The sequence below is a fragment of the Puma concolor genome, chromosome B4 (genome assembly GCF_028749965.1).
Source record: "Puma concolor isolate L17-30 chromosome B4, mPumCon1.1.hap2, whole genome shotgun sequence".
Classification (NCBI taxonomy): domain Eukaryota; kingdom Metazoa; phylum Chordata; class Mammalia; order Carnivora; family Felidae; genus Puma; species Puma concolor.
Window position 1 is genome coordinate 5,372,510 of NC_141673.1, and position 15,661 is coordinate 5,388,170.

At 53.6% G+C, this 15,661-nt stretch overlaps 1 protein-coding gene across 1 annotated transcript in view; it reads right to left on the reverse strand.

Moving 5' to 3' along the window:
* Positions 1 to 961: 961 nt before the first annotated feature.
* SAMM50 (SAMM50 sorting and assembly machinery component) overlaps positions 962 to 15,661 on the reverse strand; it is a 34,528-nt gene continuing 19,828 nt past the window's right edge. Inside the window, exons 12-15 of the mRNA XM_025926772.2 lie at positions 13,582 to 13,649; positions 8,695 to 8,841; positions 7,881 to 8,022; positions 962 to 1,146 (exon numbers count right to left, since the gene is read on the reverse strand). Coding sequence (XP_025782557.1) covers positions 1,101 to 1,146; positions 7,881 to 8,022; positions 8,695 to 8,841; positions 13,582 to 13,649 — 403 coding nt within the window. The 3' untranslated portion in view covers positions 962 to 1,100. The remainder of the gene's footprint in view (positions 1,147 to 7,880; positions 8,023 to 8,694; positions 8,842 to 13,581; positions 13,650 to 15,661) is intronic.

Sequence of the window (15,661 nt, forward strand, 5' to 3'; positions counted from 1 at the left end):
TTCCACAGGGAGAATTCAGAGAGGTTTAACTTTCAAAAACACTTTTTTTTTCACGTGACCAACTACGTATATCTTGGAAATGTGACTTTGACAGACACGAGGTGTGTTCAGAAGAATAAGGGCCCCCAAAGATGCCTGTGTTCTCATCCCGGGAACCTGTGACTGTCCCAGAACGCGGCCAGGGGGAATTCAGGGCACAGACAGACCCGAGCTGGCTGATCTTACATGAAGAGAGCAGCCAGGCTGTCCAGAGGGGCCCACCGTGCTCACGAGGGTCTGAGAAAGCACCAGAAGGCAAGCAGCAGAGGGACACGGGCAGATGCTGGGTGGTGAGCTTTGAAAACACAGGACACGGCCATCAGCTGAGGAGGCCAGAAGGCCAGGAAGCGGACTCTCCCCTGGAGCCTCCAGAAGGAACGCAGTCAGGCTAACACTGGTTTCATAAGGCCCATTCAGGAATTCCGACCTCCAGTGACTGTGTTGTGTTTGCGGTAACTCGTTAGAGCAGCTCCGGGAGCTGGTGGACTTGTCTTACTAACACTATTACCCCTAAAGAACACATTTTCCCCCTCTGCCTCGGTGTCCCCAGCGTTACACGTGATTCTTCCACGCCACCCACATGCGCTTAAAGGGCTCCGACACCCAGAACTGTGACTGCAGCGGCCACCAGAGGGTCCCCCCTCGGCATCGCCCGCACCCCACCCACACGCCCTCCGCCAGCAGCCCGGGCGTCCCTGGGGCTCTGCCCAGTACTTTCTGGTATAAGGGAACCAGACACGGAGGCTCGGGGAGCCTGCAAGGGAAAGCAATCAGGAGGCTGTCTGACGGGACCTTCCGTGGGGGCGGTCCCCGTGGAAGAATGCATGGCCATTTTAAACGCCCTGTCCCCTCCACGTGGTCCTTGGGAAAAGCCAGCGTGGAACACAGAGGTTGGGAAAGCAAATCACGTCCACGATGCCGCTGAGTATTCGTCTTTAAAATTTATTGACGTGCTTTCCCACAAGGATGGCAAAGAGTGGCTCGACGCGTCTGCTCGGAAAGTGACTCACTGCCACCGAGTCCCAGGGCTTCTCCTGCGGGGCCTAGAGGACGCGGTCAGCTTACAGGAACCTGATCCCGGCACCAAACTGCACACCGTCGCATATCCTAAAAAAGCAAAGGGCAGAAAGTCAACACCTTGGCTGCTCTGCTCACGCCCCCGGCATCATGAGACCACAAACGGGCACCGGCCTTCCAGAACCATCGGTGGACTGGCCCGTCTCCTGGGGGCCCCACCCCCCCAGCCCTGCGGCTTCCTCCTCTGCTGGCTTAAGAACCAGCCTTTGGAGGACAAACAAATGGTTAAGATGAGCGGGCACAGATCCCTCCTTCGTGCCTTTCATGTCCTCCAGTCCTTCCCCCAGAGGCAAAAAGCAAAGAAGGACCTAGGAGAGAAATGTTTACAATAAGAAAACCCCTGAGGGAAAAACAACAGCTTTGGGTTTATTTCTAAGGCTGCCGGGCAAGCAGCGAGTTGTGAGAGGCTGGCTATGCGGAGCAGAGCGGTGACAAGAGAGGTGACCCACCTGGAAGCCACAGAGGTGGCTGGGGAAGGTGGGGACAAAGCACAGCCCTCAGTGGGGTCGGGGAGGCCAGGAGGAGGCAGAGCAGGGAGGCTGGCGGAGAGAGACGGTGCAGGAGAAATGAGGGGGAGGGGACGCCGGCGGAATTTGGGCCGCCCGGGCTCTAGAAGGATTCCGGGGGCCAACGGCCGCGGCAGCGTCCCAGCCCCACAGGGAGAACCTGCTCCTGACCCAGGAAAAGGACGGGTGCAAAGGAGTCGCCCTGGCGACAATGCTGATGACAGGCTGACACTCCACAGGTTTTATTCTGTGGGTTTTACTCCACGTGCGGCCGGCAGACCACAGGGCCCATTTTCAGATAAGCGACAGGATGCGCGAGGCCCCAGTCGCAGCAGGAGAGCGGGACCCCGTGCCCAGACACAAGGGCACCTGCGGCCCGGCTGCCTGAGCCCAGAGGGCCCGAGGCGAGGGGCCTCCTGTCTGCGCGAAGGCAGGGTTGCGGCCCGGCCACACCCAGGGGAGGAGACCCGGCACCCATGCGGCGGACCCCACGCTGGCACAGGGCTGGTCGTGGTGCGGAGGGCGGAGCCCGAGCCGGCCCGCGGCACTGCCCACCTGGAGGCCGTGCCCAGGGGCTGGACCCCTGCTGGACACGGGCAGAGGGGCCTGGCCCGGGGACGTCAACGCCAGGAAGCAGAAGCTTCGAGGAAAAATGGTTTTCTGAGCCCAAATGGCCGCTGACAGCGCATTCATGGGACACGGTGTTTTCCCAAGTTGTGGACAATTCCCAGAAGATGGGCAACGAGGGTGGCTCCTCTGTTCTGAGGAAAAGTCGGCATTTTTATCGTCATAACACCTGTGCCCTTGCCCAACCTCAGGGTTTATGGCGTATGAAAACCAGCGGGAAGTTTTTCTTCTTCAACCTGCGAGTGAGGGAACAGGACATCCAACCCGTGAGAGGCTCGAGGCAGGCCCGTCGCCATCGCTGGGACCCCTGCGGCACCCCTGCTCGCGGGCCAACTGCATTCGCAGGGGTGCTCCAGCCAGAAGGGACGGGGGCCCCTGTGGTCTACGGTAAACCGCACCAATGTCCTTAGAAACGTGAAGATATACAGCCCCAACCAGGGCTGCGTTTATGAGTTAGTTCTGCTCGAACCTAAGTGATTTGTTTTGTATTTTACACCCTGGGGTCCATGAAAGCCGTCCCTACCTGCACTCACTCCTCAGACAGACGCCTGAAAATAAGCTACAAGTCCGTCAAGCCCCGGCTTTCGGGCACAAGCAAAGGCTCGTTCACTCGAACCGCATTTGGAGCCCGTCCCGGCGCAACAAAGAAAACCTCCCCCCATGAACACACCAGCGTCGCAGGGTTACAAGAGGCCACACGTACCTTCCCGTCATGTGTCCACCTCAGAAGGAGGTCCTCCGAATCTCCCCAGGGCCCCTTCCCACCCCGGGGTTGCGAACGGGCCTGGCCGCGTGCCCTCCAGTGCCACCGTAGACGATGACCCTGCCTGCACCCTGCCCGCCTCCAACTCAGCACCGTGAGGGCCGCCACGGGGTCTCGATGAAGGTCACGCCGGGGGACAGGCACAGACCCCAGGGACACGGGAACACCAGGTGCCAGCCGAGACACGGGGAAGGTGGTGGCGAACCAGGCAGACGAGGGCCAGAACTCGAAGCCCTCGCGTGTGCGCCCGAAGTGAAAAGGAGAGAGACGATGTGAGACTACAGCAACCGGGCCCAAGGGCTGCCCGAACCTCCCTCCTGCGCCTACACGAGGACAGTCCTGGCGCCCCTGGCACTTCGCGCTTACACACCTGGGCTCGGGCTGCTCTGCGGTCTGGAGTGCCCTCCCCTGCAAGTCCCCAGCTGTTCGTGTCAGAAAGCTTCATCCCGGAAACCACCTCCCCCAGGAAGCCCTCGGACACCCTCCCCAGGTGGGAGGAACCTCTTCCTCCTCTTTCTCCTCCTCGCGGTGCATGTCTGTCTCAGGAGCCCCCCCATGTTCATCCCTGAGTCTCTGGGGGCCACACTCAGGGAGACTGGAGCCACAGAAGACGGGTAGGTCTCAGACAAGTGTGCCTGTCACAAGTCCCCCCCCCCACCCCCCCCCCCCGGTATGAAACGCAGCCAACATTTCTAAGCCGTTTCCGTTTGTGTAAAGGCCTGAAATGCTAATTATAGAGCCTGCGTGAAGAGTGGGGGGAAACCTACAGGTGATTCTCACACACACACACACACACACACACACACCATCCCTGTCCTGCGACTGCCTAACTTCAGAAATGAAGATTAAACTGTGACGATATCACTCAAGCTTCACAAAACGCCCACCTGGATAAAACGTCACAACAAAGCCACTCGTGGGGTAAAAGCGGGTCCCACATCCCCGGGTGCCAGGCTGAGCCTGCGTAGGGGACACTGCAGCACCTGCTGCGACCGCCACGATCGGGGGCCACAGAGCAGAGCCGGGCGGGGAGGGCGGTTTCCTCATGTTTGGGTCTTTAAATACCACATGCACAGCATGCCTCTTCCTCCCAGAAGAAACCACACTTGAGATTTGTGTCTGAAACAGATTTTCCAACTCAGAGAGAGGCAAAGCTGAAAGGTGAGCGGAAGCATTCTCTGTGAGGATTCTGTGAGTGGAGGAAAGCCTGGGGGCGGCTCCGGAGCCGGGTTACGGATCCTGGGAGCACAGCGACATCCAGTGGCCTTGAACGGCAGCGGGAGGGCTGAGCTGAAGGACAGGAGGCCCCACAGCCCCAGGCACTGGTCCCAAGTCATGAGGAGGCCGGGGTGAGACAAGGCAGGGCCCGCCAAGAGGCCACACATCTCCTGCCATCTCAAAACTGGCCGAGAGAGGAGCAGTCAGTTCTTGGCGGCCGATGGTCACTTGGTTACACAGATGGTGTAGCTACAGCCAAAAGCCCACGTGCACTTCTTTCTAATACAAAGCAGTTAGAACGTACGCACTTACATAATTCGCACTAACATTAGCACAATTAATACACACTGAGTGTCATGGAAACAAGCTATATAATCTCTGAAATGAGAAACTACAGAATTTGAGTTTGAATAAGGAGATCTTCCAAGAAGACGAGTGAGGAAGAGGTGATTTTTCTCTTTCCGTGATTAGTACACGAGGTGCAGAGGGGCGCCTGGGTGGTTCAGTCGGCTAAGCGTCCAACTTCGGTTCAGGTCATCATCTCACGGTTCGTGGGTTTGAGCCCGGCGTTGGGCTCTGTGCTGACAGGTCAGAGGCTGAAGCCTGCTTTGGATCCTGTCTCCCTCTCTCTCTGCCCCTCCCCTGCTTGTGCGCTCGCTCTCTCTCTCTCTCTCTCTCTCTCTCTCAAAAATAAATAAACATTAAAAAAAAAATACTCGAGGTGCAGAAAAGCCAGTGTGGGGATGAGACCACACCTGGTCTCTCAGAGGACTGGGGGGGTGGGGGGGTGGTCCGTGCTCACGTGGTTTTGGTGCAGAGGAAAAGACACAAGTTCTGGCCCCCGCTTCTGCCGCAGACCCTCTGCTGGCCCCGCCGAGGCTGGCCGTCCTCACCTGTCAGCAGGGCTAACACCCTCCTCTGCACAGAGCTGTCAAGAGGCTTCTATAACAAAACCAGGGGCTTCGCGCGGCATCTCGTGCAAGGTAAGTGTTCAATAAATACGAATGATCGCCTTCCCTCCGCAAACGTTCTCGTGGCTCTCGGAAGACACAGAGTGGGTCTCCCTCGGCGCGGCCGGTCCGCAAGCAACAGCCACACCACGAGAGCGCGTCAGGGATGCAGTGTCAGGGCCACCCCAGACGGAGGCACACGACACTTTGAGAAGCGCGGGCTCAGGGGGCCTTAGCACCCACATCCGACCTCATCCTGGTGTTGGCGTGGCCTCGACACCTGCACGGCTGGTGCTCCCAGTTAGCGCCTGGTGGTTAAGCCAGGGAGACCCGCATTCGCACCTGTGGTGGGAAGAAGGCTTTGCAGAAAGCAGCCTGTAGGACTAGGCTCATTTACCTGAGACTGTAAAGGTATGGAAGCTGCTAGAAAGGTACCGAACGTGAAAACCTTGCTCTAGGAGAAAAATTCCCGTTTTCACATTTCATTATCTCTGAAATCGGGAAACCAAAATCCCGTCTACAGCACCTCAGACGCGGCCAGGGGGCGGCCAGTGCGTAGGCGGAGGGAAGATGTCTCTGAAGGGAACACGCTTTGCTTCCTGCGTGCAAAGGGCCACGGCGAGTCCACGAGGCCCAACGTGAGCGATAACCAGCATTTACGCACAGCACGCTGAGCACTGCTCCAAGTGCCTCCCGCACATTCATTCATCCGGGCAAGGTCACCAGGGCCCATTCTCTGGGCAGGAAGACTGAGACCAGAGAGGCTAAGTCCCTCACCCTGGGTCACACAGCCACAGAAGCACCGAGCCTGGACAGCGGGGCTCCCGCACAAACACGGGGTGGAGGGGAGTCATCTACGGCAGGCACCGGAAGGAAGGGCGCTAACGTCACTGGGAGCCAGGGCGGCCCTAGAATCAGCCTCCCTGTTAGAGCCTGAGGAGCAGATACCTGTACGGGACCCGGACAACAGATCCTGAACTGCACCTAACAGCTAGTGCTTTCTTTTTGTATGTTTTTTTCTTTTTTTTAATTTATTTTGAGAGCACATGCACGCGCATGTGAACGGGGAAGGGGCAGAGACAGAGGGAGAGGAGAGAATCCCAAGCAGGCTCTGTACTGTCCGCACAGAGCCCGATGCGGGGCTCGATCTCACGAACCAGAAGATTGAGACCTGAGCTGAGGTCAAAAGTCGGGACGCTCAAACCAGCTGAGCGGCCCAGGCGCCCTGAGAAGGAGTCCTTTCTCAAAACCTGGCGACGAGGCTACCCTCTAGAAAGCACCACCACCGACCACGTCGAAGTAGAACACAGTGGGAGGAAAGCCAGTAGCCTTAAGTCAGGACAATCTCCAACGTCATGCTTGAGACTCGGGCTATGACTCAGACAGCACCGCCACTCGGTGGCCACGTAAGTGCAGAAAGAACACAGAGAAGAGAAAAACACAGCCTACGGTACTGAAGTATCAACATGAAAATGACAAGAGACAGTATAAACACTGTTACGGGCAGAATGTTTATGTCCCCCCCAAGTTCCTATGTTAAAGCCCCAACCATGAGATGGTATCTGGAGGGAAGGTCTCTGGGGGGTAACTGGGTTTAGATGAGGTAATGAAGGAGGGGTCCCCACAGTGGGATTAGTGTCTGTATAAGAAGAGGCCTCACAGGGCTGGTGTGCTCTCTCTGCCATGTGAGGACACAGAAAGAAGGCGTCCATCTACTGGCCAGGAAGAGGGCTCTCGCCGGGAACGAAGTGGCCAGTACCCTGCTCTTGGGCTTCCCAGCCTCCAGAAGCGCAAGACTAAGTGTCTGCTGTTTAAGCCCTACCATCTGTGACATTCCGTCAAAGCAGCCTGATGTAACGCAGACCAGGACGATACTTCTGGCCTTCTTACAACGTATATGGTGGATACCATATAAACCAAGAAATGGAATTGATCTGTGTGACCATAAATGACCTCAGGCCACAAGCAACCACGCAATATTGAACAAATCTTGCTTAGTAAGGGGGCTGGTGGAGAAAGGCCAAGATGGCGGGTTCCTCTGCTCCCAAGAGAAGGCTCTGGAGAACGAGTCCCCTGTGGCCAGGAGCAAAGCCTTGTCCATTCCAGTGCTGAGTTCCTGGCCTGCAAAGTCACGCACCAGAAATACCTCATTCCATTTTTAACAAGCAGGATCGATAATGCCTCATCAACTCCTCCAGCCAGACCCGGACCTCATTATTTGGTAACAGGGAGTGCAAACAGGGTGAGAAGGGGGATGGGAACACGTCATATTTTTCCTCCAGACTGGATGGAGGAAAACACCATGGAGAAAAATATTTTTTCATTTTTTTTTTTTAATTTTTTTAAAGTTTATTTATTTTTGAGAGAGAGAGAGAGAGCGTGAGCATGAGCAGGGGACAGCAGAGAGAGAGAGACACAGAATCTGAAACGGGCTCCAGGCTCCGAGCTGTCAGCACACGGCCCGACGCAGGGCTCGAACTCCTGAACCGGGAGATCATGACCTGAGCCGAAGTCAGACGCCCAACCGACTGAGCCCCCAGGCGCCCCTACTTTCATTGTTTTGCGAGCTATTCCGCAATTTTCTACTAAAAATCTTGACTCTTAAAGGCCACGGACAAAATGATTAGCCAGGTGCAAACCAAAACAAGATGACTAGCCGGTACAACAACGTAACCGCGGGGAAGAACTCTGAGCACTTACCTGTCCCCCTTCTGCACGCCCATGGGGACACAATAATTAAGTTCCAGCCGGGCGATGTTGCCGAGCCTGAGGACGATCCCGGCACCGTAGGACCAGCGGATGCACTCAGCCAGCTTACGAATGTGAGCCTTGGGGCCCTCCCCTGGAAAGAGGAAAGAGGAAAGAGGATGTGACCTCACGTGAGCTGTCCTCAGACAGGCCCTGGCTCTCTTCCCTGCCATGTGGCCTAGCTATTCAAGGAGAACACGTGAAGTGGGTCTAGGGCTGAAATCAAGAGAGGGCTTGGGAGCATACTTCCTCTCACTGCCCCGGAAGCAGTTCTCCGGGCCCAGCACATACTGTCCCCTTGGCCTGAAAGGGCAGTTCCCCAGCACCCGACCACCAGCACCACTCCTGCTCCACGCCTCTGTCTGAGGGCCTTGTCTTCCAGGGAGCTCTCCAGACACCTCTTCACAACCCCCTAACCGGATGCGTTGGCCCTCAGTCTCCTCCGCCCCGAGCCCCGTGAGGAGGAAGCAAACCCAGCTCAGTTCTGTGGCCGTAATGACCAGCACAGAGCAGGTGCTCCAGAAATGTCTGCTGAGTGAATGTGTAAGCAGATTTTTGCAGGACAGCATCTGATGACGATTTTTCACCTGTGTTCCATTCACCAATTTTATTCTGAGCACCACGTCAGGCATCGTAAGGAGTTTTTGTAAGGCAAGGCCGTCTCTAAACGTAAAGACTACGAAATCTAACACAGAGGCCACGCGCGCCGTGCTTTAAACACAAAGGCCACGGTGCCGCGGCGGTCTGCGAGCCCCCCAGGCCTTACCGTAGTTGAGATTGCAGAGATTCCCCGCGTTGAGGAAGAAGTGTGTTCGGAAGAGTTCTCCGAAGCCGCCCTGGCCTGGCCGGAAAGGCAAGGGGGTGTACAGGTGCAGGCCGCCAGCCCAGTACGCTTCTCCGCCCAGGTAGTCTCCTAGTCAAGGAACAGGTGCAGAGAAAACAAAGGCTCACGTGTGCAGAATCACATTGAAGCCCCACAAGCTGTACGAGCGAGGGTGTGTGTGTGTGTGTGTGTGTGTGTGTGTGCACGCACGTGCGCGCAGGCCACACACTGCGCAAGCTCGCCAAGTCCCCGTGCTGGCCACCTCACTTTGTTTCTTTTATTTTCCTCTTTTTAAAGTTTATTTTTTTACTTAGAGTGAGTGAGTGCACTCGAGAGTGGGGGAGGGGCAGAGAGGGAGGGAGAGGGAGGGAGGGAGAGCAGGAATCCCAAGCAGCCTCCCTGCGGTGCAGAGCCTGACGCGGGGCTTGATCCCACAAACCGTGAGACCACGGCCCGAGCCGGAATCAGGAGTCGGGATGCTCAACTCACTGAGCCATCCAGGGGCTCCACGCTGGCCTCACCTGGTGCATTTCTTTCTCACCTGGTTTACTTTATAAGCTTGGACTGGAAGAACGATGCTAGTGTCGTTTAGAAAAGGATGACATGAGAAATGTATCCTATCTGTAGAGTACGCGGGATAAGGCGAGAGAGCTCTTGGAAATCGCCTTTTCCACGACTGCTAGGTTACCGGATCGCGGCCGCCCGGCAAAGGAAGTGGATTCCTCTGCCACAAGTTCAAGAGCACAACACGGGCCAGCACGCAGGACGGGGCTCTGCGGTGTCGGGAAACGGCCGTCCGTGCTCGTCATCAGAAGGTCCAGCGCGCCCACTGCCCGCGGTGTGGGGAAGCAGCAGGCCCGGCTCCACATGCGCAGGGCAGGGGCCCATGGCTGACGGTTCGTAGCTGCCTACGGTTTGCTTGCTTCTTTTTGACCGAGGTTACTTTGGCCAAAATTGAAGGCTATCCACTGAGACATAAATGTATTATTTCTAAAAAATGCTCCCATCCAGTCCTTTTTAACTATAAACGACTATGATGTTAAACCAACAAGAAAACAAAAATAACCCTGAATGTTTATACTTTGTTGCAAGACGCTATTTGTAGAGCCTCTTGCTCAGTACTCTTTAATACAAAATGACGGAATCGTGAAAAAGAAAACCGTGGTGTCTCCAAGATTAACCTCAAGGAACAACCTGCTTGTTCATCCAAAGACCAGCCATCTCCTCAGTCCCTGGTCTAGTACCGACCTTCCAGAGGGAACAAAAATGACCAGTAACAGGAGGTCAGCTGTGTTTGTTTGCCAGTTCCCAGTAACTGCCCACCTTTTAAACAACCTATTTTATTCTGGTCATAAAAGTAATACACTCACTGCAGAAAATCTGGTAAGTCTAGGGAAGTAGAGACAAGGGGAAATATCTTTTAATTTCTTTTTTCTAATGCGTATTTATTTTTGAGAGAACGTAAGCAGGGGAGGGGCAGAGGGGGGGGACAGAGGATAGAAGCGGACTCTGCACTGACTGGCAAGCTGACAGCAGTGAGCCAGATGTGGGGCTCGAACTCACAAAACCGCAAGATCACGACCTGAGCCGAAGTCGGACGCTCAACCGACTGAGCCACCCAGGTGCCCCTGTCTTTTCATCTCTACTATTAAAACACTCAATCAGCTAACATGCTGGTGTCTTTCACCCAGCGAAGTGTGATGAATCCTTCAGAAAATGAAATGTGAGTCATCACATACATACACGTATAGTTTAGTCCTGCTTTTAAAAAGCTGGTTTAATAGTTGGAAACGTGATTTCAATGCCTGAATAATCACTTGTGTACCACACTTACCTATTCCTGTCTACTGTCATATTGGTGTCTAACTTCTGGACACAGGTGGACACTAACCCGTGGAGTCCCCTGCACGCACATTTAAACCCTTGTCGTGCAGCACAGTATGCACACAGCAAAGTATGCACGTCCTAAGCACACAGCTCGGTCAGTTTCCCCACAGGGAACACACCCAGACTGAACAACAGGCGTGTGCAGCCCTCAGAAGTCTCCGCTCTCCTTGCTGACCACTCCCCTGCTGTCCGAGGCACAGATCGCTCCAGCCTGTCTCTAAACTTTACGTGGATCGAATCCCATCTGACGCCTCCCCTGGGCCTGGCTTTGCTGTTGTTGATTTTGCACATTTCTGAGGCTCATTCCTGCGTATTCGGCCAGGGGCTCTTGTTCACTCAGCCTCCTCGCTGGGTCGTAGTCCACGGGGTGAAGATACCGCTATTGCTCGCCCACTCCAGGGTCGACGGGCATTTGGTTTCTAGTTCTCAGTCTGGAGCTGTTATTAACAGTCCTCGCACATTTTAGGCTCTTGATACGGACTATGAAATATCAAACTACTTTCACTAAAAGTTATACAATTTACGTTCCTGCCCATAGACTCTTCCCAAGGGCCTAGCTGATTGGGAACCATGCAGACTGTCATTGTGTTTTAATTTTCAGGCACATGATAAACTCCTAAACTTCCATAGAGTCACTATATAATACTTCCTTGTAATGAAAAGGGTAACACTACCCCTGATGTGTTACTTCTCTTTAAAAAAAATGACACACTAATAAACTACTCTAAAAACAAGTGACAAGAAATGTATACTCTGTCCAAAAATTTATGCACAGGGCAGCCATTATTTGTCACACTACAGAACGGAGACAACAAAGATACTAAAAGAACAGTTCAGAAAATCAGGGCCCAAGACTTTGTAATGGAATAGCACACATCCGTTCAAAGGATGTTTTTCAAGTTTTTAGTAACGTGCGGAAATACCTCGGATAGAGTGTCAATATCGGAAAGGGTTCTAGAAAACAGGAATTCTCACACTCTGCGGCCCAAGTATGGCTGAAACAGGCTTTCCAGAGAGCAACGCAAAGCTTTAAAACATTCAAAATCCTTGACCTAGCAATTCCACACCTACAACTTCACATCATAGAGTAAAACTTAGACAGGAGCATAGAGACTCAGCTTATTCACGGATACACTGTTTCCTGATCGTGCGGAAAAAAGAAGGCCTGAATGTCCAACGCTTGGGGTGTGGTCTGGGAAGATGAGAGTATGGCAACAGGATGAGATGCGCGGCCGTGAAAACCGACCAGAGTTTTGTCTCCCCGACTCACCGCTCGCGGGAGTGCAAACGCCGTGCCATCTTGGAAGACGGTCTGGCAATCTCGTACGAAGGCAACACACTTTTCTCCTCCGACGCAGCAACCGCTTGAACTGCTATTTCCCCAGGTCAGTCGAAAGCTGTGGTTTTATGTCCAGACAAAACCTGCCCGCGAACGGAGACGGCGCAGACACGCAAGGAACGCCGCTCGGCAGTAGAAGGACACGAGCAAACGCGCCGCAAGAGACCCGGAGGAACCTCGGGGAGGCCGGTGTGAAAGGGGCGCGTACTGCAAGATTCCAACTACGCAAGCCTCTGGAAAAGGCCGAACCGTGGAGACAGGAGGCGGCTCGGGGGTTGTCAGGCAAGGGGCGGGGGAGGGTGGAACCCTGGAGGGCGCCGTAACGGTGGCTGCGTGCCAGAACCCACGGAACGCCACAGCACACAGCGGGAGCCCGAATGCGGACGGGGGATTTAGTGAGAATGCGTCAGTACTGCCTTACGACGGCAACTTGACCTCGGGGTTGTGAGTTCAAGCCCCACGTTGGACGCGGAGATGACTAGAAAACTAACGCGAGGGGCGCCTGGGTGGCGCAGTCGGTTAAGCGTCCGACTTCAGCCAGGTCACGATCTCGCGGTCCGTGAGTTCGAGCCCCGCGTCAGGCTCTAGGCTGATGGCTCGGAGCCTGGAGCCTGTTTCTGATTCTGTGTCTCCCTCTCTCTCTGCCCCTCCCCCGTTCATGTTCTGTCTCTCTCTGTCCCAAAAATAAATAAATGTTGAAAAAAAAAAATTAAAAAAAAAAAAAAAGAAAACTAACGCGAGACGCCGGTCATCGAGGACGCTAGGGGACGGACGTGGAAACTCTCTGTACTTTCTGCCCAACTTTTCTGTGAACCTCAAACTGCTCCCCAAAACAAAATCTACTCATTTAGAAAAGTTACAGTACGTTTAGTAAGACGAACAAAAAAAAGACGAAGGTTATTAAAAACGACGCAGAACTCGTTCCCGTAAAACTCTTCCTCGCACGCGCTCCTGAGGGCGGTGGGGGGAGCAGGTTGGAACGCAGCGGGCGGAGGGACCAGAACACCGGCGCGAAGGGGTGCTTGTTCAGACGACGAACGCTCACGCGTATCATCGCTGGGGAGCGGGACCACGGATCGGCGCGGAGCGTTTTTTACTTAGATTTTCTCATTTTTCCGCAGTTCCCTCAACAATTACCTGCCCGTGCCTGCCGTGGGATACACGCCGTGTTAGGTGTGAATTGCGCCGTGGGGAAACAGGAGCGTGTGATGCTGTGGGAACCGGAACAGAGCTGACCCCTGAACGACACGCTGCGGGCCGTGCAAGTGCACTTACACACAAATGTTCGCTAGGTACAGTTTTGTAAAAGTGTTTCCCCCTCCTCACGATTTCCTTCATAACCCTCTCTTTTCTGCAGCTTCCTTTAGTGTGAGGATAGAGTACATGAGACACACGACCTACAGAGTAAGTGACGACTGACTGTTACCAGTGAGGCCTCCGGTAGGCCATTCGTCGTGGAGTCTTTGGGAAGTCCAAAATTATGCTCAGATCACCTGCGTGGGGGAGGGGGGTGGCCCGCTTTGTTCAAGGGTCTGGCGCGCACACTTTCAAAAATGCGACGTGACCGTAATTTCGGCGCGGCGGTACCGTGAGCAGAGACTGACCTTCGCTCTGTGGCCCCACGCTGTGCATGCTGAACCCACGCACACTGGTCGGTCCTCCGAGGTAAAACCTAGAGCAGAATGGCAGATGTCACGAGGGGCGCCTGGGTGGCTCAGTCGGTTAAGCATCCGACCTCGGCTCAGGTCATGATCTCGTGGTCCGTGAGTTCGAGCCCCGCATCGGGCTCTGGGCTGACAGCTCAGAGTCTGGAGCCTGTTTCGGATTCTGTGTCTCCCTCTCTCTCTGACCCTCCCCCGCTCATGCCCTGTCTCTCTCTGTCTCAAAAATAAATAAATGTTAAAATAAAAAATTAAAAAAAAAAAAAAGAATGGCAGATGGCACAAGAAAGTCACCAGGGGAAAACCTACAAGCTACAATGAAATGCAGAAAACACTTGAGTGAGGCTCACGTCTGCTACTGCATTATCAGCGACACTGTCACATGGCAAAACTTTGAAGGACTGGGAAGACGCACAGGAGTACTGGGGCATTTCATAAAAATCTAAACCAACACCTCAAACTTCTGGGGGATATAAGTGAGATAGGAGGCACAAATAAAGACCTCTCTATAGAGGTCTATAGACCGTCTCTATAGAGACGAGGGACAGTGTGGACTGTCCGTTACAAAGGAATTATCTCCTGTCTATAAGAATTCATTACGTCACAGCTCTGTTTCAAAACCACCTCCTATGTGCTCAGTGTGACATTAAGTTTTAAAAAGGCAAGATAAAAATCATACAATAGTACAATCCCAACTTACAGAAAGCGAAAAATAATACTAAAAGAAAACAGACCAAAACAGAATTATTGTTACTCTCGGGGAGCCTAGGGGGTGCAGTTGGTCAACTGTCCGACTTCGGCTCAGGTCATGATCTCATAGTTCGTAGGTCCGAGCCCCATGTTGGGCTCTGTGCCGACAGCTCAGAGTCCAGAGCCTGCTTAGGATTCTGTGTCTCCCTCCCTCTCTGCCCCTCCCCTGCCTGCTCGCTCGCTCTTGCTCGCTCTCTCTCTCTCTCTCAAAAGTACACATTTAAAAAAGTAATAAAACAAAAATAAAACAAAACTTCATTTTGTTCAAAAATAAAACAAAAAATCATATTCTTCACAGGGCTCCTTAGATGCAAACAATGAAACATTAAAATGTAGCTTTCAAACAATTTCTCATGATGTGGTCAATGGTTTACTCCACAATTTCTTTTTTTTTTTAATTTTTTTTTCCAACGTTTTTTATTTATTTTTTTGGGGACAGAGAGAGACAGAGCATGAACGGGGGAACAGAGAGAGACAGAGCATGAACGGGGGAGGGGCAGAGAGAGAGGGAGACACAGAATCGGAAACACGCTCCAGGCTCTGAGCCATCAGCCCAGAGCCTGACGTGGGGCTTGAACTCACGGACCGCGAGATCGTGACCTGGCTGAAGTCGGACGCTCAACCGACTGCGCCACCCAGGCGCCCCCTCCACAATTTCTTTAAAACTTTTTAAAAAGCAGGGAGAACACAGGGGCACCTGTTTTGGCTCAGTCAGTGGAGTATGCAACTTTTGACCTTGGGGTTGTAAGTTCGAGCCCCATGTTGGGTATAGGCATTACTTAAAACGAAAGTTTTTTTTTTTTTTTTTTTTTAACGTTTGCTTATTTTTGGTAGAAAGAACACAAGGGGGGGTAGGAGAAGAGAGAGGGAAACACAGAATCGGAAGCAGGCTCCAGGCTCTGAGCTGTCAGCATGGAGCTCGACGTGGGGCTGGAACCCACAGACCATGAGATCATGACCTGAGCCGAAGTCGGTCGCCCAACCGACTGGGCTACCCAAGGGCCCCAAAACTAAAATCTTTAAGGGGCACCTGCGTGGCTCAGTCGGCTAAGTGTCCGACTTCGGCTCAGGTCATGATCTCATGGTTCATGGGTTGGAACCAGGTGCTGGCAGCTCGGAGCCTGGAGCCTGCTTCAGATTCTGGGTCTCCCTCTCTCTCTGCCCTCCCCCCATTCATGCTCTGTCTCTCCATCTCTCCCAAAGATAAACATTAAAAAAATAAATAAATAAAATCTTTAAAACAAAATGTAAAACAATTAAAAGCAGAGAGACC